This window comes from Vicugna pacos, chromosome 1 (genome assembly GCF_048564905.1).
Source record: "Vicugna pacos chromosome 1, VicPac4, whole genome shotgun sequence".
NCBI lineage: Eukaryota > Metazoa > Chordata > Mammalia > Artiodactyla > Camelidae > Vicugna > Vicugna pacos.
This window is the reverse complement of record NC_132987.1, coordinates 11,982,793-12,008,295: the sequence shown is the minus strand read 5'-3', so window position 1 is coordinate 12,008,295 and position 25,503 is coordinate 11,982,793. Positions and strand designations below refer to the sequence as shown.

Below are 25,503 nucleotides of genomic sequence, written 5' to 3'. Positions count from 1 at the left end.
CAGGCGGCCGAGGAGGCAGCGCAGCCGCCCAGTCGCCGCCGCCCTCCCCCGCTTCCTGCTCCTGCGCCTCTTCCTCAGCGGCTGCGCTAGGCCCGGGCGACGCAGCCGCGCGCCTCGAGTTTGAGGGCGGCGGGCGGCGCGGCCTCCTCGGCGGGCTCGGCCGGGCGTGTGCCCGGGTCTCGGCGATGGGGCGCGGGGGGCGGCGCCGCTAGGAGCACGGCGAGCGGAGCGGTCGGTGCGGAGCGGCGGGGCCGGGCGGCCCGCGGGAGGCGGAGCGGCGGCCGCGGCCTGGGGCCCGGGAGCGGAGGCGCGCGCCATGGCCAAGGCGGTCGGCGGAGGCGCGGGAGCCGGCGGCAACGGGGCGCTGACCTGGGTGGTGAGTGGCGGGCGGCGGGGCGGGGGTCTGGGCCGCGGCATTGTTCCCGGCCCGCGGCGGGGGGAGCTCGCCCGGCCGACGGGGGGCGGGGAGGGAAGGGAGAGGGAAATCCGGTCCCCTAAACGCGCGCCCCGTCGGGGTGTCCGCCAGCAGAACCCCAATCCCGCCCCTTTTCTTTCTTCTCTACCTCTTTGGAGGCTCGGGCTGCAGGAGCGTAATGTGCACTTGAAACTTTGGGGCGCAAACCACGAACATGACACGGGTCCCCGCCTCGTCTTTTTTCCTCCTTCCTAGTCTTACTAGGGCAGTCGGGCATGAGATGATGGGTATGGCAGTAACGTGTGTGAGTCCGTGTGGGTCAGCACTTCCTCCAAATGTGTCTTAAAAGCCCGGAGAGAGGTGTGCGTGCGTGTATGTGTTGTAAATGCAACCATTTCTGGTGCTCTGATCTCTCAAAGAAGAATGGATTTGGTGGGGAATACGGCTGCGGCAGTTTACACTTCAATTCGAAGAGTCTCATTCGATTGAAAGCTCTTTCGGGATGGCTGTTTCACAGCAGTTAATATACCGTAGATCGTCCATCTGTCAGAGTGGGATTATTAAAAGAAGAGCTTACCTGCGTCAGCATCGCAGGAGGCACGGTGTGGGGGCAGAATGGAGAGGGTTGGAGAGGTGACCGAAGTGTTTTGCCCTGGAGCGGCCTTTAGGATTTCGGCGCTCAGTTCCTGCTGGGAAGTAGTGGAGGAGGGAAGACCTAGAGAGATCCGATTCCCACGGCGGATCGATAATTCACCCGCATTTCACTTGCTCAGCATAGAGTTCAGCCCAGGGTCATTTCCTACACACACGAAAAACGCTCAGTTCAGCCAACTGACTAGGTATCTAAGAGAAAAATAAAAAAGCGTTACGTTTTCTACGGACTTTCAATCGACCCCCTTCCCCCTTTCCAAAACACTCAAGGAAACTTTCGTATTACCGTTTTTATCAAGTCCTTTTTCTCGTTGTTTGGGTGAGGTGTAGGTGAGTTGAGTAACGTTCTGCTGTATTGGCAAGTATCTTTTGTGAAAAGCACGTTACTGATAACTGAAAAATATTTTAAACAATTGTTTGCATGTCAAGATGCTTTGAGAAATAACTTGCCAGACTCTTACTGTTGGATCTCTGAATTTTGTGTTACTTCAATAATGTAGTATGAACAGACTAGAGCCAGGAGAGAGAAAACGTCAGTTAATAAGTTAGCAGTCCATGTGAACATGGGACGGGGGAGGCATGCATAAATGCAAAAGAATAGTTTTTGTAAATTGATGATCTTTACCCTTGTTACTAATATCAAACAACTTCTGAAAATGGAGTGAGCCAGATGGTTCTCATTCACTGGAAGTGCTGAGGCCTGATCAGTGTTTCCTCTGAGGACCTCTCGTTCTCTATGATGGCAAACATTTTGCTCCAAGATTGAGTTGGTTAGCTTTAACATTTAATAGCAGTATTTTAGTTTACTCCTATTTAACTTTGTAGATAATTAAATGACCACTTTTTCTTTGAAGTTCAATAGGAAATTTTCGTTTCATTTGCATAAGAAATTTCATGAAACTTAAGAGGTCTCATTCAATATCAGAAAAATTCATTTGAAACTAAAATTGACTTATTGATTAAATATGTTTATTATAAAACTATTAAGGGAAATATAGTGAAATAAGGAGAAGTAAAAATCACTTAATCTTTTATTTATAAAATATCCTCTTGTTGAATTAGAGATTTATTAAAAAGTTATGTGAGCATCTTTATGTTCATAATATGCATCACTGACCATAGACCATAATATAGTTTTATGGGAGGTAGTATAGGGAGATTGTTATGAGCATGGACTTTGATGTCAGATTGATGTGGATTCAGATCCTGTCTCTAACACATATAGTCATTGGGACTTTGCACAAAAGGATCTGATCTTTCTTAAGTTGCTCCCTCATCTGTAAAATAAGGTTGCATTGATAATTAAATGAGATAATATATGTTGCACAGTGCTGGGCTTTATAAACGTTTATTTTTATTGGTGAAGTTCAAGACATGCGCACTGAGAATAATAAAGTTGCTTTTACGTAAAATATTTTTTTTGAGCCAGGTTGAAAGCAGATTATTCCTTTGTAAGAGTTCAGGGGTTTGTTGCAGAGGTCATCTGTTTCTGAAGAGGGTTAACTTTGCCTGCTTTATTGAAACTAATGTTATATTGCTACCTGGTTGTGGGTTACAGGAAGAAATAAAAGTGGAGTTAATCCCTGGTATCGTTCTTTTTCTGGGGGCTGGGAGAGTAGTGCCATGGTTGCTGGTATTAACTTCTGTTGGGATGAATGCTACCATGTAGTGTTAATGTTATCACTGCACAGAAGCTTACATTTCAGTATCTGAAACCACAAAGCAAAGTGGTTTAAGATTGACATTAACTTCTTTTAATAGTTTATTGGGTTTATGTTTGATTTGCAATGTAGTAAAGAGATTTTTTAAAACTTGAAAAGTGAAAGATGTAAGTATTATAGAACTATTTTGAGTTAAAATTGACAGAAGCTACAAAGGCTTCTCTGAAGCAAGCAGAATTTCTTGAATTAACTTTTAGTTTTGTGAAGCTTTGATTTGTAGACCCTAATAGTCTTTTGTTCAGTCAGCCTTTTATCATGTTTAAGTGGTTGCAAAAAAAAATTGTGGAAATATTAGAATACGGTTATTCACTGTGTGAATATTGATCTTTTCCCAGTACTATAATTTGGTAGATTAAAACAATACTGTAATGGGAAATATTAAGCATATAACATCATGATGACCAGAATGATATAGGAGCATCCCTCTGTCATCTACTGTCAACAGTTAGCAGCTCAAGGTCACCCACCTTTCCCCTCATTATTTTGAAGCAAAGCAGATCCAACAATTATACACTTCATGTGTAAATATTTCAGTACTTATCTCTAAAACGTAAGTCTCTTAAAAAATATAAAACTACAATTAACACTGTAGTTTTTTAAAAGTAAAATTCAATAAAAATATAAAGCATACAAGCCAAAAGACTGGTCAGGAAACATGACTATAAATTTAAATATTGCTTAAAGATTTGCATTAAGAACTTTGCTTTAGCGGCTCATTATTGCAAGTCTAAACTCCTCAACTAGACTTGCAAGCCAGTTCTTTGATAAATTACGTGCCAATTGAAATTTATTCCATGTCATCCTCGTGAGATTTCTTTCTTCACTGTCTACTGCACATCATGTTTCTTTTTGTCACTTTACGTGTTTATCTTCCATCAGGAATGCCTCTTTCTCTTCTCTTTACCAGTCTAAATCTTACTCTTCGGAGCTAGCTCAAAGTGTCACCAAACTTTTATCTTCCAGTTTATACTCATCTTTTTCTGATACCCTTACGGATCATAAAACAAAAATATCTTTCTTTTAAAAGTAACTTTCATGTGTGATTTTGTTTAAAAATTAGATTATAAACTCCTGAAGTCAGAAACCATGTATTTTACTTGTTTGTATCCTTTATAGCTTTCAGCAAAGAGCTGGGTGCATAATCCAACCTCAGTTATCGTTAACCAATTAGATAATTAACATACTGACTTACTGAAAAGTCTTATTTCATTATTAGGACAAGTGGTTAGGTAGCAGTTCTTTAGATACATTCTCCAGTAACGAATTGCAGTATTAGAAACAATTTTAATAAACTGTGCTAACTTTTCTGAATAGAAGTGGGTATGTTCACCATTAGTTTCAGATATGTTAAATACTTAGGTGGTAGCAATAGTAACAGTTGCATTTTACTAAGTACCTTAAAAAAAAGCCTCTTTTGTATTTTTAAAAATCTTAATACAAATAGGACCCAGTTTTAAAGAAGTGAGATTATATAATTATTCCCATTTGCAGAGAAGGAAACAGGGGCTGAGACATTAGGTAATAAAGTGTTAGGCACATGGCTAAGGCAGAGGTGGGATTTAAACCAGGCTTATGTTCTTAACCATCATTGACACATTCCTCCACCTTAAAACATTAAAAACCAAAACAATTTGTCTTTTATACCCTGATATCACAGGATTAAAAAAAGCCTCCTGGTAAATACCTATGTATCTCTCTTTCTACTAACCTTTCTTTTACTTTCACACAAAAAGCTAGGGAGTACACTTCCTTTTCAGGGTATATGTATCTTTAATAATAATATAAGCATAATGCTTTTTAAGAGTATGAGCTACGAAATCACATCACTTGGTTTCATAATTCAGCTTCTACAAGTACTAGCTCTGTTAGCTCAAACTCTCCAGACCTCAGTTTCCTTGCTGTAAAAAGGAAATCATTAGTAATACTGTCTACTTCATGAAACTTTTATGAAGATTGATTGAGAATATTCATATAATTCCCATAATGCTTTGCACATAGTAAGCTCTCAGTTGAATGTACACACGTCTTTCCCACTTTTTTTTTAAATCCAGTGAGAAGTATTTTCACTTTTTCATCTGAGAAAATTTTTTTATATTGTAAAATGATCACCACAATAAGTCTAGTTAACATTCATCACCATACATAGTTACATGTTTTTTTCCTTGTGATGAGACCTTCTAAAATCTACTCTTAACAACTTTCAAATGTACAATGCAGTATTGTTAACTGTAGTCACCTTGGTGTACATTACATCCCAAGACATGCTTATTTTATAACTAGAAGTTTGTACCTTTTGACCACCTTCACTTATTTTATGCCTCTGACACCTGCTCTGGCAACCACTAATCTGTTCTCTTTATCTGTGAGTTTGGTTGGTTTTGTTTTGTTTTAGATTCCATGTGTAAGTGAGATCATACAGTATTTGTCTTTCTTTCTCTGACTTATTTCACTAAGCATAATGCCCTTTAGGTCTATTCATGTTGTCCCAAATGTCAAGATTTCATTCTTTTTTTATGGCTGATTAATATTCCATTGTATATAAGTACCCCATTTTCTTTATCCACTCATTTATTGATGGACATTTATGTTGCTTCTTTGTCTTAGCTCTTATAAACAATATTGCAGTGAACATGGGGGTGCATATATCTTTTCAAATTAATATTTTTATTTTCTTGGTATAAATACTAAGGAGTGGAATTGCTAGATCATATAATAATTCTATTTTTAATGTTTGAGGGGCTTCCATGTTGTTTTAGATAGTGACTGCACCAATTTACAATTCCACCAGTGTACACAAGGGTTTCTTTTCTCTACATCTTTGCCAACGCTTGTTATTTCTTGTCTTTTTGATAATCACCATTCTAACAGATGTGAGGTGATATCTCACTGTGCTTTTTGCCTTTCATTTCCCTGAGATTAATGATGTTGAGCACCTTTTTGTACACCTGTTAGCCATCCATATGTCTTCTTTGGAAAAATACCAATTTGGATCCTCAGCCAAATTTTTTTCTTGAATTTTGTTGTGGAATGGTATTTTTATTTTTATTGAGGTATAGTCATTTTACAATGTTGTGTCAGTTTCTGGTGTACAGCACAATGCTTCAGTCATACATGAATATACATATATTTATTTTCATATTCTTTTTCACCATAAGCTACTACAAGATATTGAATATATTTCCCTGTGCTATACAGTATAAACTTGTTTATCTATTTTATGTATACCAGTCAGTATCTGCAAATCTTGAACTCCCAGTTTATCCCTTCCCACCCTTCTCCTTTCTGGCAACCACAAGTCTGTATTCTATGTCTGTGAGTCTGTTTCTGTTTTATATATAGGTTCATTTGTCTTTAATTATATATTTAGATTCCACATATGAGTGATATCATATGGTATTTTTCTTTCTTTTTCTGGCTTACTTCACTTAGAATGACATTCTCCAGGGCCATCCATGTTGCTGCAAATGGCATTATTTTGTCATTTTTAATGGCTAAGTAGTATTCCATTATATAAGTATACCACAACTTCTTTACCCAGTCATCTGTCAATGGACATTTAAGTTGTTTCCATGTCTTGGCTATTGTAAATAGTGCTGCTATGAACATTGGGGTGCAGGTGTCTTTTTGAATTACGGTTCCCTCTGGATATATGCCCAGGAGTGGGATTGCTGGGTCATATGGTAAGTCTGTCTTCAATCCTTTGAGGAATCTCCATACTGTTTTCCACAATGTTTGCAACAAACTCTCAGCCCATTTTTTAACTTTTTTTTTTTTTTGCTATTGAATTGTGTGAGTTCTTTATATGTTTTGAATATTAATCCATTATCAGATACATGATTTACAAATATTTTCCTCCACTTGTAGATTACCTTTTAATTTTGTTGATGGTTTCCCTTTGCTGTGCAGAAGCTTTTTAATTAGATGTAGTCCCACTTATTTATTTTTGTTTTTAATGTCAAGAAAAAAAAGCTCATCACCAAGACCAATGTCAGGAAGTGTACTGCCTATGTTTTCTTCTAGGAGTTTTATGGTTTTAAGTCTCATGTTCAAGTCTTTAATCCATTTTGAGTTAATTTTTGTGTGTAGTGTAGGATAAGGGTCCAATTCCATCCTTTTGCATATGGCTGTCCAGTTTTCTCAACACCATTTATTAAGGAGATTTTCCTTTCCCCCTTCTATATTCTCGGATTCTTTGTTGTAAACTAATTGACCATATATACATGGATTTATTTCTGGGCTCTCTTTTCTGTTCCTTTGATCTGTGCATCTTTTTTTTTTTTTTTAAAAAGGTCAATGCCATACCATTTTGATAATGATAGCTTTGTAATATAGTTGGAAATTTAGGAGTGTGATGCCTCCAGCTCTTCTGTTCTTTCTCTGGAATGCTTTGGCAATTTGAGGTCTTTTGTAGTTTCATATAAATTTTAAGATTGTTCTATTTCTGTGGAAAATGTTGAATTTTGATCGTTATTGCACTGAATCTGCAGATTGCTTTGGAGTGTATGGACATATTAACAATATTCTTCTAATCCATGCACATGGGTAACTTTCCATTTATTTTTGTTTTCAATTTCTAAAGTCAGTGTCTTATAGTTTTCAGCATACAGTTCTGTTACCTTTTCGGTTAAATTTATTCCTAGATAATTTAATTTTTGTTGTTGTTGCAATTGCAAGTGGGATTGTTTCCTTAATGTTTTTTTCCTGATAGTTTGTTGTTAGTTTACAGAAACAAAACAAATTTTTGTATGTTGATTTTGTATCCTGCAACTTTATTAAAAGTTTAATTAGTTCTAATAGTTTTTTGGTGGAATATTTAGAATTTTCTCTATAGGATATCATTTCCTCTGCAGTTAGTGACATTTAAATTTTTTTCTTTCTGATTTGGATGTCTTTTAGAGAAAATCTATATTTTCTTTTTGTGGTGAACATTTAAGTATTTCTTATGATATTAAGTATCCCTCATCTTCTAACTCTCTCCTTGTGCCTTGATTTGGAAGGGCATTTCTGGAGGTGCATTGGTGGGTGACACATTGTTGGTTTTCGTTTTCATTGATGATAAGTAGATAACATGGCCCTCTCCATAGTCATATAGGTGAAATATGGCTAAAATGAATATCAAAGCATGACAGCCTTGAGGGAGAAAAGAAGAGGAGATGGTATAAAGGATAATATGAAGTCTGAGAGAATCATTTATAGAAGATAAGAGAAGGGGCTTCTTGCTGAGCTTTTGCTACTTCCACCCTTGCGAGCTAGATTTCTGTGCCTGTTGTGTGACGGAGTGCTCAGTTCCTTTTTTGCACCAACTGGCAAACCATCTCCTTTTCCCTCTTCAGAAGCAGTTGCATTCTTCCACAGAAAAATAGAAACTGTGGGTGATTGCTGTATCTCAATTTCTGGTGTACAGCACTATGTGTGTCAATTGAATGGAAGAATGAAAGAATCTTTCTTTTTACAGAATGATCTTGGTACATCTTATTTCTGAAATTAGGAGTTAATGTGTTTCTTTTTCTTCTGGTTGTTGAAGTATTCTTGATAAAGATTGAGTCTTCAATAAGTATTAAACTTGCATTAGGAGTTAGCATTATTGCAAAGGTGCTATAAAATAGACTAGTATTTTAAAATAGATTTTATGTGTTATTTTTATATTTTTGATACAATTTAAAAATTCTCAGTAATGCATTGTTTAATATCACAGCCAGCTTTTGAACTTTAGAAAAAATCAATTATGGCACTGTTATATGTGTAAATCACAAATAATACAATTAAAACAACTTTTATGTATGTGGAGGAAATTTTTAAATATGGGTTTATTTTGCATTTTCATGTTTTCTGTGGGAGCGAAAATGTTGCCCTGAATGCTTAGATTCCATTGTAACTGGGTGCTGGAGTTATTTATTACTATAAATAATTTTGTGATTTGTCCATACAAGCAAAGACAGTAAAATAAATTACAAATAAACTTAACTCATAAATTTTCCATTTTATCAAACCTTAATGATAATTTATTCAGAATGTTCTTGGTAACTGATTATTTTCAAGGGCATACTATTAATTTTTATTCAATATGTAATAGTGCAATTATTATAGTACAAGTTATTTTATTGCTGTGAATGTATAAGATAAGAAGTTAAATCATTTTTAAATAAAAGAAACCTGTTTTCAACATTTAAAATGAGCATAATTTTCTTAGCCTGTAGATATCAATTATATATCACTCTCCTTTATATCTGGAATTGAAGAGTGATTTTATAAACATCTAGATATGAGTTTGCTGGGCTGTTTTTGTTGAGGCTAATTTCTTGATTTCTTTTGAGATATTATCAGCAACAATGTTAACTAAATTTCTACTCAGAGTGACTTTTTAAAAATATTTTTTTCTGATATTTTCAAATTTTTGTTTAAATTGAAGTATAGTCAGTTTACAGTGTTGTCAATTTCTGGAGTACAGCAGACTTGTTTTTTTCTTTGAAAGAGCTAGAGATAGTGGTATTTATATCTGCAGAGAAGGTAATCAATGAATTTTTCTCATTTAACTTCTCTGTTTTCAGGCCAAGGGTTTTTGTATTCACACCTGTTCTGGGGTGGGGTCATCCCATTGCATGGGGAGGGGGAGGAAGTTGCCCTGTCTCCCCTTACTCTCAGATTTTGATCTTTAGTGGTCTGGACAGTATTCAGTGGGCAACTTTCTGCTAATAAACAGGAGCTGCAAGAGACCATTAAATCCAGGCTTCTGTCAGAAAAGCTGACAGACCTCTTGGGAGAGAGCCTCCTGTGTTTGCTGCCCGTGAGTCAGTGAGCAGTGCAGGCTGCTGCTAGTTGAGAGTAGAAAGGTAAGAGACAAACCTGGCCATAGTGTTGATTTCTGCTTTGTGCGCTGCCAAGACTACCTGGCTTGTTTGGTTTGGTTTCACTTACCTTTTTGCCTAGATTTTAGTGAGAAGATTAGGACTGCAGAAATAAAAAGATACAAACAGTGCCTCTAGAAAGAAGACACTTTTTATTCTAGCTTAATTATGTTTTCACATATGTAGGTTAGTAAGCTTATAAAATACTTTAGTATATATTCATTGTAGAAAATGTCTATTAGAAAAGAAAATGAAAATGAGCCAGGTTTCTACTTCTTATAAATAACCTTTTTGATATTCTGTTGGATATATTTCATATTTTTTCCTAGGCATGTATATGTTGTGTATAATTTTTTTCTGGTGAAAATGGGCTCATTTTTTATATTCTTTTTGTAACTTTTGTTCACTAAAGAGTATAGTTTTAAGAAACTACTAATTTTAAAATGCTTGATTATATATAATTTTATATAAAAGTTTAGAAATAGAAGTTTATAATTAACACAGGTATTTTTGATATATGTAATTGAAAATATTTACTCAATGAAATATCCAGGTTTAAAGGTTTATGTGAAGTTTTAGGAATTATTTAATATAATTGAGAGTTAATTTGAAGTATCTATAGATCATCTGTTTTATTATGATATTCTATAAATAATGCATATTCCTTAATGCTTTTCTTGACTTGAAATAGAATGATACTACTGTTTTTTCTTTCCTCAACACTTGTCATACGACATTTAGGAAAAAATATTTTGGCATCAAATGTTTAAAGTATACTGTCACACTTATTTTCTAATATATTATTCCTAGAGAAAATTACAAATAGTAATCTGACAAAGCTGAAGACATTTTACATATTCTCTGATTTTTGAGACATTATCCTAGCAAGAATAACAACTTTTGAACTTTAGACATGGTAGGGGCAGGCCAAACATTCCTTATACTCATACTCTCATATACCCATTTGGAAGGAAGAGGTGGAGACTGGTTGTAAGGGGATATGAAGAAAGTTTTTAATTCTTGAAAAAAGTATTGAGGAAGGGCTTTACCCCTGTTTTCCATACCGGTGTGCTATTTTAGCTCAGTGTTAATCAGGGCCAAAAGTAGAAGCCTAAATTAGGTAGACATGAGCCTCTATTGAGTCGAATCTGAAAAATATTTTCTTTGTGGTGAGATTTGTTTTGGAGGAGTAGCCTGGGATAGGAAGGCCTTTACCTGCATGGTTGTTACAAGTTCCTGACCTTTATGCCAAAATTGCAAACGGTTCTAAGTTAATGGTAAGAAGTTAATGTTACCTACCTTTGAATGCATGCATTTATCATCTCTTAAGCACTTTCTTAAAGATTGTGGTCTTAGCCATTATGATCTTTGTTCTAACTATTCTAAGGATGCATTTAAAAAAAACAATTATGTTTTTATTGGTATATTTGTTTCTATAAACTAATCAGTTATCTCATCATGAAAAGCAAGGAACATGATTAGGAATTTGGAGACTGTCTGGCATTTAAAAAACATAGTTCCTCTTTTTGGCCAGCTACTTCATCGTCTAACTCTTGACAGAAATAGAATATGAAGATTTTATGAAACAATTATTTTCTTGTGTCCAAAGCTATTTTTAATTGGCTCTGAGCAGTGTTAATGGATAACCTTATAAATGAAAGAATGTATAAGAAAATCTCTTTAATTTTATGTAAAATTTATAGCATTGGAAGATTATAATTGATGTTTGAATTTCCATAGACAGAAGGTAAAATTCTTGTCCTGGTTTAGACTACTCAGAGATTATGTTTTGATTTTTGAACATAAATTTGACATATTTTTAAAAACAATAACTTCGAAGGTGGTGGTATGGCTATGTTTAGGTCTTTAATTGAAGTGGTATATTGCTTATTCAAATGCACAAAATCTTTCTGTCTCTTATTATCTTCTCATTGTTTCATTTCTACTACAACTCAGAGACCTATGGAGATATCTCATTGTGTCTTATATTTGAGTTATTTTTTGACTCTGAAAACAGGCCATCATAATAACTTTCTTTTAGTGAGATGTCTTACTTCTCAGCATTAGGGAATTCCAGAAGGAGAGAGATGTGTTCTCTGCTGCTATTAGGAAAAAGGGAAATCTCCAGACATTGGGAATTTGCATTTGGGATCCTTGTCTACTGTAGGAATTAGAATTAGAATCGCCCACTTTTGCCTCCTTGGAACTGGCAGAGAAACTGGAATCATAGGATGCCTCAGTAAGGGGCACCAGGTGCTGATATGTAAGGAATTATTGACATGACCTACAGATGTGTGAAATTTGAGATTTCATAAAACCATGCTTTGTATTCTCGGTCATATCAGTATATACTAGCCACATAGGTGACTATTTTGTGTAGGTTATTTTTGCCCACTCTTTACTATAGTCTTCAGTAGCTTTATGGCAGGGACCTTACATCTGGAAGCTTTTTGGGACCCCTTGAGCCAGCCAGGTTCAGTCATTGGAAACCTATAACCTAATCAGACCTCACATTCCTTGGAAAGTTTTGAGGACTGTAAAAAATTAACCTGATATGTTACAGAATTGGGAAGTATTTCTATTTCTAGATTGAGTAGTTGTAGGCCGTTCTTGCTATTCTGGTGACTATATACCTACTTTTTGGATTCAGTCAAAACTGCAGTTTCACACTATATTATAAAAAGAACTAGACTGTTAGTAGACAGATCTGTGTTGTCTTTAGGATTTAAAAATCAATGAGCCTGAAAGATAATTTTGTTGTTAAAGATAAAATCTATGTCATGTGTCCATATACATTTTAGTTTACCCCTTGGTAGGTTATTTAAATTTGATTTTTTGGTTAATTTTAGACTCTTTTTGATCAGAACAATGCTGCAAAAAGAGAAGAGTCAGAAATTGCAAACAAAAATGATCCTTCGAAGAAGTTGTCTGTCGAGAGAGTGTATCAGAAAAAGACACAACTTGAACATATTCTCCTTCGACCTGATACATACATTGGATCTGTGGAGCCACTGACACAGGTAATTATTAAATTTTTTTGAAATTAGGGGATGTCTCTCTATATCTGCTTTTTAAAAATTTTTGTAATTATGTGCTTTGTGAGTACGTAATTTCATATCTCTGATAATAAGCAAAGTAGGGGAAGAGAAATCTAAGAGGTAGAAATGTTTTCATTTCCTGCTAGAGATTTAAAAAATTAGGAGAAAAAAACTATCAGAGACACATAGAGTATAGAGAAGAAGTATACAGTAAAATGGTGCTATATGAACTTTTTAAAAGTTCTTAAGTTCATGCTGTGGTTTACTTTAAATTCTAGAATTTATATATACACATTAATGATTTTGTTTAATGCTTACTGTGGACTTGGCTAGCACACATTATCTTATTTGATTTTACCAGTTTGGAAAGTAGGTACTGGTATCTCCATTTTATAAATGAAAGCATTGAAGTTTAAATAAATTTAAGTAACTTGCTCAGGTCTCTCAACTAGTGAGAGCTGAGATCCAAAGCTTGGTGTCTTTGACTCCAGAGGCATGCTGTGTTCATATTATTTTGCTCTGTGCTACTTATAATATAGAGAAGTATAATGTATGAAGTAAACATGTAAATATATGGGTTTTTTTCTATTTGGTTTAAATAGCGTTTCTCACAATTTTTGGTGCCTTATATTAAAACTGACTTTATTTGTGTATGAGTAAGAATACAGATTAGATACAAAATGACCAAGTTCTCAATTTTGAGGCTATTTAAATTGAATATGAATACAGTGAGGTTGACTGTAACTGAAGTAGAATGTTTTTCTACTTTGAAGGTCTAAGTAATTACAGAGTAAATGACAAAGGTAGACTTATGCCTTGTGAAGTTGATGGTAAACACTGTTTTACTTCATCAGTTCTTTTGAATTTTTCTTTCGATGCAGCTAATGTGGGTATATGATGAAGATGTAGGAATGAATTGCAGAGAAGTTACCTTTGTGCCAGGTTTATACAAGATCTTTGATGAAATTTTGGGTGAGTACTTGCTTAAGATTTAATGCATCTGTTTTTAGTGGTATCATTGTAATGTCCATATACATATAAAGCCAGATTTGTTAATTTAAAAGGATGTCTCTGGCTTTTATGCTGAATATGAATGTTCTTCAGAAAATTTAGATCATCTGCTGTAACAGTTTTGTATCTCTGTGCATCATATCTTTGTGTCTCAGTTTGTTTGTCTATAAAGTGTGTTGTATTTGATCAGTAATCCCAAGGTTAGTCTGTGGTCCTGTATGTGCAGTCATCTGGGGGTTGCTTGCATCCCAGGCATCTGGGAGGGCGTGTTAAAATAGAGATCAGTTAGTTTGAGGTGAGACATATAAAACTTGTGTTTTTCACCAACAAATCTGGTGTTTCTGTTCGGCAACCAGGTTTAACAACCATTATTCTAAATATCTCTGGCCTTTCCAAGTCATATGATTAATTAAATCACAGTGAAGTGTGGATGCCTAATTGACTCCTAGGGAATGCTTGCACCTTGGAAATGTTTTTAGCCAAGAATTCTCTGTAGAGACCTCATCAGTACCACTTGAGGTTTCCTAGATGGCAGGGTTGTATGGATCTCTCAGAGCTAACTTCAGTCTTTGGGAAATGATAGACGAGTAAAACTTCTTACTTATGTTTTATACTTTTCACTCTTGCCTCCCAGCTACCTACCAGTTTTAATTTTAGGTTACATAGTGTTTATCAGGAATATATTCCTTCTGTGCTTGAAGATCAATTTGACAGCTAGCTTGCATTCAGGTTTTACTAAAGCAGGAGTTAATATATGCAAATATATTATTATCAGTTATAGTTCATAGGAGTTAAAATTTTGACTTCCAAGGGTGCTAAAGACTGCCTTTCTAATTCAGAAATAACTGGTTGCAGCTCAGTCTGTCTATAAAATCACTAGTTTATTGAAAGAGATCAAGAGAAAATAGTTATTAACAAAATAAAATGTAATTAAACCCAATTTTTTACTTTTAGACCTGGATAGGGGATTGTAAACTACAGATGTTTGGTTTTTTTTTTTTAAATTTGTTTTTATATATCACAAAATCTCCACCCCCACCTTGTTTTGTGGTAGAAGACATAACAGTAATTTGGTGTGACATAAAATTTAAAAATACTGTTTGGAAAATAAGGTTTTGCATTAGAAGTTAGCAGTGGTTATTTTGACTAACTATTACTGTAGTAGATGTTTACATTAAGGAGTGATGCACATGCTGCTGTGTCCGTGTATGTTTGTTGTAGCTTTTTATATATTTTATTACTCATCAGAATATTTAATTTTGTAGTTAATGCAGCTGACAATAAGCAAAGGGATAAGAACATGACCTGTATTAAAGTTTCTATTGATCCGTAAGTATATTTCAAGTTTAATTTTTTTGTGCTAAGTTGTCTTGTTCAGATAGTTCCCAACTTACGAATATTGCTGAAATGAATAATGCCTGCAGTTAGTACCCTTTGGTTTCCTGTTGCTTGAGACCTTGTTATTTTTGCCACTTTTAACCAGAATGCTATATACTTGTATAGTTTCCTCTGTCATTCATGAACTTTTTCTCCAACATACTTCCTTATGGGAGCACTTAGAGACCATTTTCCTCCCTCTTTGATGCTTTGGGTGTTGTTTCAGCTGCTAGAATAGCCACTCGATCTTTTCTTTCTTACTTTTGCTTTGGTACTGTTGCTAATGCTATTCCAGTTACGTTATGGGTTAAATTAATTTTTTCCTGACCAGCATTTGGACTTTTCCATAATTTATAACACCATTTGTAAATTGAGAACTGCTGATTTTATAGAATGTATACCAGGTGTTCGGCTAATCACTATGATGATTTTTTGGAGGACTGAGGGGGACTGAAAATAATAAAGTTTTAAGTTAGAAATACAGGTGTTAACATTTACTCTGTTTCACCGGTATGCCTTTTGTAAGGTATTACTTATCCTTCATAAGATATTCGCTCGAAATTTAGCGTGATCTAAAATTTTTTCTTTAACATGAAAATTTAATAATTCAGTTATATTAATAATAATCTAATTTCAGAGGGCTTAGTTAAGATTAATGGCATAATAAAAACATGATTTATATTTGGTTACACCATGAAGTTGACTGCATTTTATTTGAAAATATTACCACATAACTATACTGTTGAAGTTCTTGGTTTTTCTTTTTCTTCCTTTTTTTTTCTTATTTATTTCTCACTTTCATCATTTTTGTAATGAGTACATTTTTGAGAATTTATATGGTAAGATGCACAGTATACTTGTAAGTTATAACTTATTTAGACATTTAAGATAGTTTTAAGGAAATTTTAACTGTTAAGATTTCTTTTTTTCCATGTTTAGGAAATGGTCAATTTACAATGATATTATGTTTTAGGAGAGGTAGTAAGGAGTAATAGATGTTGAATGTTTGATATCTTTAAGCTTTTTAAAAATCAGAGCTGAAACATTTTGATTGGAAACTAAGGAAGAGGGCCTTTTCTTAAATACATTATTGATGAACATGGTTACAGTTAATTTGATTCTTATTTGTTTTGGCCACATTGATCTCACAATATGGACTTAAAAAACAGCTTGCATAGAATTCCATCATAACAAAGTAATCAAGAACGGCTCCTGGTGGCATGTTTTACCTTTAAGTTTATTACAGGTTCTGGACAAAGTAATTGTATGTAGCTAAGTGCCTTTATTGCTGTCTTTCAATTCCCTTTTCATTCAACACACATTTTAGTGTGAACATAAGAGTGACATAATTAAATTATTTGGTTCTTAGTGGCAATCAGATATCAATGCTTTTTTCTTATTTATCTCTACGTCATTTTCACTGCTTCTGCTAGAAAGTCCTTTTATTTCAAAACAAAACAAAAATTCAGATGACTACTACAAGGAAGAAAGGGTGAAGATAGTATATTTTTCACCTCTCCTTTCCTGTTTTACCTTTTTTGTTTACAAATTATTGATGAGAGACTGTTGAGTATTTCTCCTTTTAACTGAAATATATATTTTATACACACACAGATATATATATTTAAAGTTGGCAGTAGATAAAAATTTTGGGAGACATTGCTGATCCTTATATTTCATTATTTATTTATATTTTATTTCTGAATTTTATCAACATTTTGTCCTTTGTGAATTTTCTCCCATAAAGTCATTCTTTATATTTTTCCTTTACTACATATATACAGAATTAATGCTATTTTTATTAAGATAGTTTTATTTCAGAGATGTAATTTTTGCTTAAGTTAGATTTCTAACTTAAGAAGTCATTTTAAAACAGAATTTGGATGGGGAAAGTACTACTAGGCTGTTAACCCATTTTTCTCTGCTGTCCATTTTTTATATTCTTTGAGTTTCGTTCTTTTTAACATTTTTGTATTGCAGATTTAATTTTCTTTGTGCATGTGTGTACGTGAACTTTTTGTCTGAAAGAGAGGTTAAATTTTGATAGTGGGTTAAGTGTGGAGTATATACAGCATAGCTTAGCTCTTACTCTTTCTCTTTCAATAGTACACTATGATGTGGAGATAAAATTTAAGTAAGCAGCCATGGTTGTAAAAGACATAGGAATAGACTAGCAAGCAATGCTATGCAGAATTTGGACATCAGTTCTAGAAAGTTAGAGAATTTGAAGCAACTTCTTACAAGGGAGCTTAATACCCACAACGGTTAGTATTGAAACAACTTATTTGCTGGCATCTGTTTGATTAAAAACAAACAAATGTTGAAAGCACATCAACCAGAGTTCTAACTATTCCTCTAGTTTAAGTATTCTTGGGTTGAAAGTTCTAAAGCTGTAGCTTTAAAAAAATAATATACACTAGTACTGAAATATATATACATATAGGTATACATTAAAAAAAATGGGCTTCTATATACTATTTTGTGTCTTGCTATTTTTATTTGACATACTGTGGACAGTCTTCCTTATTAACTTGTGTAGATCTACTTAGTTCTTTTTAACTGTACCTAGGTATTTTATTATGTCAATATGTCATAATTTATTTAACCTCTTTCCAGTTGATGAATGTTGGATATTTAGATTGTTTTCCAGGTTTCTTTTTAGCTTTAATTATTTTGAAACTTTATTTGTAGTTTATTCAACACATCATTCTTTTTCTTAATATTTCTCTGAAAATTATTGTTAGAGCCAAAAAAAAAAAAGGTTTAGAATTCTGAATCATTGTTTAGAGATTACAGAAATAAGTACCAGATCTAGGAAGTGAAAGATTGAAATTTTGTAATAGAGGTGACCTTGAATAGAAAGTTTCAGTTTCATACTGATAAAGGCGTATAGAATGTAGGCGATATTAAGACTTTTTCTTTTTTGGTACTGTGATGATAATGAATTTACAAAATACCTTATTTTGATTATAGTACCACATGTGCTAAATAGGATAAAAATTTTTTAAGAGTTTTTTCATGAATATATTGATTTTTGTGTCTTTCTAAGATGTTTAAGATCTGTAATTTTCCATTCATTGTCTTTCTTTATTTCCTTCAGAGTTCTTCCCTATTAGTTTTAAGCTCCATGATGTTTCCTGTAAAAAAAAAAATAAGTGCTTAATAAATTATAGATTTTAAGCCTAAGCTAGCTATTTGGAAGTCTAAAAAAGTAGTCTAATACATGGCCCTTGTTTCTAAGACCCACTGTTTTTACCTCTGGTGATAGGATGCACAAGGCGAAGTACAACAGCTAATTTCAAACTGTTACATAAATATTTAGCTGTGTATTCTGTAGAGAATATTTATCCACAAGTGAGATAAGCTAATTATATCCTGAGGTCTCTAGTAAATAATTTAGATTTTTTTTTTTTTTGCAAGTCTTAGTATAAGGAGGGTTGGGAAACATTGGTAAAAGGCTTATGAGAGAACTGAAGTCATACACTGATCTTTGAAGTTAAGGTAAAATTTGGGTAGACAAAGAGAGGAAAAACATTATAAGCAAGGGAAAGGCCAGTAAACGAAGAAATGGAGGAGTTGGGAATGAACATGGACAAGTAATAAAACTGACCTGAAGAAGAATAGGATGCATGTTGCAGAATAGTGGCAGTTAAATTTGACTACAAGTAGGGATGTGGATAACAGGCCTTGAACATGCAGTAGAAGACTGTTAAACTTCATTTTATAGAAAACATGGAGCAACTGCTATGTACTGGAGCAAGAAATAGTGTTATGAAAGATGTGGTTAAGTCCATTGTAATGCAGAATATATTTGAGAGGAGTGACTAGCTCTTTGGCTATCTCTGTTGCAGTGATCAGTATTTAAGGTGATACTAATCTAGGCTCATATACTGGCATTTGGAATGAAGGGAGGTCAGATACTGATGAAATGAATCTAATAGGAGAAACTAATGTCTTCGTGACTAAATGACTCTAGAGAATGATCAAGAGATAGGAATAAAAATGATACCAAAATTTGAGCCTTTCCAATTTGGAGAGTTGAACCTGTTGTAGAGTGAGGGAAAGAATAGTTGGTTTGCTGATTTGGGGAAAGACAATGATGTGTTAAAAGATACTTATTAGTTTCTTTTAAAAAACTTTTTTGATTTAATTAATTAATTTTCTTCTGGATCTTTCATTTTCGTTTTGGCCTTTATGACTTTTTTTTTTTTACTTGTAATAACTGCTCCTAGTATATCTAGAGAGATTAAGCCCATGTATGTGTGAGTGAAACACTGTGTCCAAGAATAATTGTGAATCAGATTGGCAAATGGTAGCATTTTGAGCCAGTTCTCAGTGTAGGCTATGAAACTGTGTTTCTTTGCATATTTGGCTCTTTAGTGGGTAAAGGCATCATGAATGGTATATGCTATGTAAAACAATAGGGTAGGCAAAATTTTCCATCAGGACCACTGCCTGTATCAACTACAGGAACATCAACTCCATTCCATGGAGGGCTAAAATGGATGGTTTTGTGATTAAAAGACCTAAAATATGTAATACTTACATAAACCATTAAAAGTTAGTTTAGAACAATGATTGCCACAATAGAAACAATCTTCTAACATTTAGGCGGAGAATGGAATACATTTCAGGCTGTTTTTCCTTTTCTGTCTGTACTGCTCAGCAGTCAGATAGGAAACGAAAATGGCCGTGACCTTCCACCCTGCAGAGCTTGTGGTTCACAGGTGCTTGACTGGCAGGATGGAGCAGGAGCGTCATGGCTAATATGTATGAAAAGAAAATGGGATCAATAGCCAACTTATTATAAATGCCTCACTGCTTTTTCTATTTAGAAGAGTTTCTTTTCCTGAGAAATTTTGCAGTATTGCTTGCAGATCTTAGTGATCCTAATCTGAGTTATGACTCAGGGATAGAAATGTGTGTCCTCAGCAAAGTACTTTATTGGTGATGAGTGAGTATCTTCCAATTGGTAAATGCCGGCATTTTGCTTATAATCACTTACTCTCGATTACTTTACTTTTGATGGGAATTACTTGATACATCTTCAAACTATTTTAAGCTCTAAACTCTGCTCGTTTATTTACAGTGAATCTAACATTATAAGCATTTGGAATAATGGGAAAGGCATTCCAGTTGTAGAACACAAAGTAGAGAAAGTTTATGTTCCTGCATTAATTTTTGGACAGCTTTTAACATCCAGTAACTATGATGATGATGAGAAAAAAGTAACAGGTAAAGTCTAAGTGGCTGATCAGAATTTTTATTGAAAAATATTGCTCTCTTAACATAAAATCTCTTACTATTTCTATATAAAATATTACAGAAAATGAAACCTGTGTAGTTTTGTTGTGAGAAAATTGTTTTCAGAATTAATATCCATAAAAAACTGTCAGTTATGAGTATTGCCTTGCTTATACTCTGTTAGAGACATTTTAAAAGCTTAACTCTCATAGTACATTGACTTATGCTAGAACTCTTAGAACTCTAACCTGGCTAACAGTTTGAGTTTTCAGTTAGAGTACTGATGAAAGTAAGATGTCTATGATTCCTGTATACATGAATTTGTTTTCACATAGGCACCATGTCTTTTGGTATCAATTAAGTTACTTTTAAACTGCTTTCTTTAAGAGGGTCAAGATTAAAAATCTAGGCTGTATAAATAGAATTGAAAGTGCTTTGACCAAAACCCGATATTTTTCTACTTATTGACATTCCCAGAGTAAGTTGATAATTTTTTTCCCACAAATTGAGGCTCTAGGAAGTTATATAGAATAAAATTTTGTGATAGAGAAGTGACTTTGATAGAAAGCTCAGATTTCATACTCACATAGACTTACTGGATTATAGGAGATACAAAGCTTAATTTTTTGAAGTTGTGATGAAGATAATGAATCTAAAAAATGTATTTTTAATTATATTTCTATATGTGCTAAATCTTAATTGTATTTTTCTTTAAATGAAGAATCTAAATATACTTTGAAATAGTCAGTTGATGATTAAGATAATGCAATAAGTGAAAACTGTTTTGCAACAGACCTGCCCTATGGTAGGTAAAGTAACAAAGTTCCTTTAAAATAATTTTCATTAAACCTTTCACATTTAATTGTTCTTACAGGTGGTCGCAATGGTTACGGTGCAAAACTTTGTAATATTTTCAGTACAAAGTTTACAGTAGAAACTGCTTGCAAAGAATACAAACATAGTTTTAAGCAGGTATGATAGAAATGTGTCTAAGTCTTTTTAAAAAAATAATCATGTTTGTTGCTTTGCCAAGATAATAGAACCTTAGATAAATTGCAGTGATACCCAAATAGCTTTTTTTTTTTTAAGGCATTAAACAAGTCATCAGAGTAAAAAGACTTCAGAATGCCTGGGGGATTTTATTTAAACCTATCTTTCTCCCATTCCTTTAAAACAAAATGCTTGATTTAACAGACTTTTCCTTTAACCTGTTTAAGCAATAGGGTAAATGTCCTGAACCTCATAGACTTATAAAGAGGCATCCACTTAGCATGTTTGAAAAATTCCTCACTGACTGATTTGTCAAATTTATATTTCAAAATTTTATCATATTTTTCTTTTGTAGGCTTTTGAAAAGTTTGAAGTTTTCCATAGGCGAAAATAATTTTGTCAGGAAAAGCATCATACCTTTTAATTTTTGTAAAATCCTATATATGGTCATGTTGAAGTATTTGAAATATATTTAACAGCAGTGTATGAAGTTGTATTGTTTTGCTTATTTTCAACACGAGGGTGTATTTAAATTTTTTTTCATTTCTAATATCAGTTTCAAGGATTTGTTTGGTTGTAAAGCTGGAAAGTATAATTGTGGTAAATGAATGTATTTTATTAGCTGAGTCTTTATGTATTATCAAATACAGAAGCATTATAGGAATATTTGAATATTTTTTTCTTTTAAAGACATGGCTGAATAATATGATGAAGACTTCTGAAGCCAAAATTAAACATTTTGATGGTGAAGATTACACATGCATAACATTCCAACCAGATCTGGCCAAATTTAAGATGGAAAAACTTGACAAGGATATTGTGGCTCTCATGACCAGAAGAGCTTATGATTTGGCTGGTTCATGCAAAGGAGTCAAGGTTATGTTTAATGGAAAGAAACTGCCTGTAAGTGTCCTACAACAGTTGATGCTTTGTTAATTTGTAGACAATTTATAGTTAGATCTTACTTTATAATTCTGACCTGTTAATCTTTTTTAACTGATTGTTTGGATGATTCACATTTAAAGTGATTATTGATATATTTGCATTCAATTTACCATCTTGCTGTTGGTTTTTTATTCATTTTATTTGTCCTTTGTTTCTTATTTCCTCTTATTCTGCCCTCTCTGGTTTTAATTGAGCATTTTATGGTTCTACTTTATTTCCTCTATTTACTTATTATTATACTTGTTTTTAAAACTTCTTTAGTGGTTACCCTAGGGTCTATAATATACATTTGTAAATGATGTGAGTCCACTGTCAAATAATTTATCACTTAATGTGTAGCAAAAAGACTCTGTAACAGCATATCCCCATCTCTTGTGTCATTGTCATCAAACATTTCACTTTTACTATGCTATAAACAACAGAAGAAGAAAGAATGAGATGGAAGAAATATTTGAAAAAATGGTGGCAGAAATGTTTCACAATTAGTGACGTTGTTGTTAATGCTTTAAGCAGTCAGTTACCTTTTAGAGCGATTAAAAATATAATACGTGGAATCTAAAAAAAAGAAAAGAAAAAACAGGACACCAATGAACTCATTTACAAAACAAAAACAGATTCACAAGACGTTGTAAACAATCTTATGGTTACTGGGGGAAGTGGATGGGAAGGGATGGATTTGGGAGTTTGAGATTTGCAAATATTAACCACTATATATAAAAATAGATAAAAAACCAAATTCTTCTGTATAGCACAGGGAACTATATTCAATATCTTGTAATAACTTTTAACGAAAAAGAATATGGAAATGAATATATGTATGTATATGCATGACTGGGACATTATGCAGTACACCAGAAACTGGCACATTGTAATTGACTATACTTCAATAAAAAAAAAGTAGGTAATTTAAAAGATACAGTAATTATATTTTACCTTAATTTATTCCATTTCTAATGCTCTTAATTTCTTGATGTAGATCTAAGTTTCTGATCTTAATCATATTTCTTCTACCTGGAGATATTCTTTTAACATTTATTTTCTGTAGGGTAGGTCTGCTGGCAATAAATTCCCTCAGTTAATATTTGTCTGAGAGAGTCCTTTTTTTCCTTCACTTTCAGAGGAGATAAAATTTTATAGGATGTAGAATTATGGGTTGACAGGATTTTTTCCCCAGTACTTTAAAAATTCACTGTTGTCTTGCTTGCGTGGTTTTCTGCTGTAGTTCATATTCTTCTTTCTCTGTTCATAAGATTTTCTTTTTCCTCTGGCTATCTTGAAGATTTCCTAATTCTCTTTGGTTTTTTGAGTCTCATACACTTAGGTGTACATGTGGGCTTTTTTGCTTGTTGGTTTGTTGGTGGTGTTTTTTGTTTTTTGCACTTACTCTGGTGTTTTCTGAGCTTTTTGGATCTGTTGTTTGGTGTTTGTCACTAATTTTGGAAAATTTTTGGTTATTATTTCTTCAGATGTTTCTTACGTGCTGGTCTTTCTTTTCCTTCTGGTATTCTAATTATGCATATGTTACAGGGTCCCAAGCTCTTGGATGTTTTGCTCTGCCTTATTCACTCTGTTTCCTTCGTGTTTTAGTTTGTTTAATTTCTATTGTTGTATTTTCAAATTCATTGATTTTTCTTCCTCTACTTTGTCAAGTCTACTGCTGGGGCTGCCAAAGGCATTCTTCATGTCTTCTACTGTGTTTGATGTCTAGCAGTTCCATTTGATTTGCTCTTACAGCTTCCATTTCTGCTGAAGTTGCGTGTTGTCTGCCTTTCCCGTTAGAGCCTTTAACATATTAGTCATAGTTATTTTAAATGCCCTATCTGGTAGTTAAAACATCTGTGACCGATCTAAGTCTGATTCTGATGATTGCTTTGTCTTTTCAGACTTCTTTCTTGCCTTTTGGCATGCCTTGTAAGATTTTGTTGAAAATCAGCTATGTTGTATGAGGTAGTAGTTGCGGAGTAAATAGGCTTTAGTATGAGGATGTATGTTAATCTGTGCAAGAAATGGGTTGTGTTGCAGTCTGTTGTTTCTGTAGTTACTAGTGTTGAGGTTTGTTGTTGCAGTGGGCACCAGATACTTAAAATTCTTTTTTGTTTTTGTCATTTCTCTTTGCTTTGGCTCTTCCATTTGAGCTGCCCCTCAAGGGGGGTCTGTCTCTTGTGGCTCTTCCAGCTGAAAACCACTGTTACTTTGGAGGCCTGGAGTGTAATTGTAGGTGTGGGACACTCTCATGTCTGATTAGATCTCAGACTTTGGAGTGCGCAGTGGGCCTGTGTCTCAGGGGTTTGGCCTTCACAAGAGTGTCTACCCCAACATTAGAGGTAGAGATTTTTCCTGTGTCCTCTATTCTTTTTCCCCTAGTTGCAGCAGGTAACCAGTGTTCTCACTCAGTATTCTTCAGGCTTCCTGCTCCACAGAATGAGCCTTTTTAAAATTTAAACTTAAATGAGATGGGAGTGGGAAGAAGTGGGGATGGGCAGAATTACTTTATCCTAGCTATAGTGATAGCTCACCATTGCTTTCCAGTAGTGTCCTTCCCCTTGTAAATTAAGCTTTGTTGTTGATAAGGGAGCTGAGTCTGGGTGGAATTCCTAGGGCTGCTGTCCTCCTTCAGCTGGCACCACAGAGGATACTTTGTCTAGATTTCTTTTCTGTCTTCTCTGTGAAAACCTGCTGGGATTCCTGGAGGAAATACCTGCAAAAGAATAGGAACCCTTTTGACTACAGCCCTCATGTAGTTCACATACTCTCACTAGTCCACACTTGTCTATAATAGTAATTTGCCAAAATTTCTGGTTTAATGTTCATATGGGCTTATATGATGCTAAGCAGCTTCTGCTCCAGTTAAGCAGAATGCTTATGATGCAGGAAAAATGGATGTGGGGCGTAAGGAGGGCCGTGTCCCAGGCTTCAGTTGAGCCCCTGGGATGTTCCCTGCCAAGTGTGGGTCCTTGGCTTTGCGCAGGAAAGAATTCAAGAGCGAGCCACAGTTGAGTAAAGGTAGATTTATTTAGAGAGATACATCAAAAGGCAAGAGAAAGGCCATGAGGTGTGGGGGTTGGGTGTTCAGATTAGAGTAAAAGTAGGTACACACTCCATATAGACCGAGGGTGGGCCATCTCCGAAGAGGGAGAGAGAGGGCAGCAGCCGCAAGGCACCCTGTTGCCAGTTTTTATGGGCTCAGTGGCTTCATATGCTAATAAGTGGAAGGACCAGTCTAACTAGCCTGGGGAAGGGGCTGGGATTCCCAGGAAGTTGGCCAT

General features: G+C 34.5%; 1 protein-coding gene across 2 annotated transcripts in view; it reads left to right on the top strand.

Moving 5' to 3' along the window:
• The first annotated feature begins 242 nt into the window (after positions 1 to 242).
• The window catches only part of TOP2B (DNA topoisomerase II beta), a 57,262-nt gene continuing 32,001 nt past the window's right edge, over positions 243 to 25,503 (top strand). The window contains exons 1-7 of one of the 2 annotated variants that reach the window (XM_072950619.1): positions 243 to 376; positions 12,497 to 12,652; positions 13,552 to 13,642; positions 14,947 to 15,010; positions 20,148 to 20,293; positions 21,177 to 21,274; positions 21,983 to 22,195. In XM_072950619.1, the coding sequence (XP_072806720.1) occupies positions 317 to 376; positions 12,497 to 12,652; positions 13,552 to 13,642; positions 14,947 to 15,010; positions 20,148 to 20,293; positions 21,177 to 21,274; positions 21,983 to 22,195 (828 nt within the window). In that variant the 5' untranslated portion in view covers positions 243 to 316. Of the gene's footprint in view, positions 377 to 12,481; positions 12,653 to 13,551; positions 13,643 to 14,946; positions 15,011 to 20,147; positions 20,294 to 21,176; positions 21,275 to 21,982; positions 22,196 to 25,503 lie in introns of both variants that reach the window. The other variant, XM_072950603.1, reaches the window with a different exon arrangement.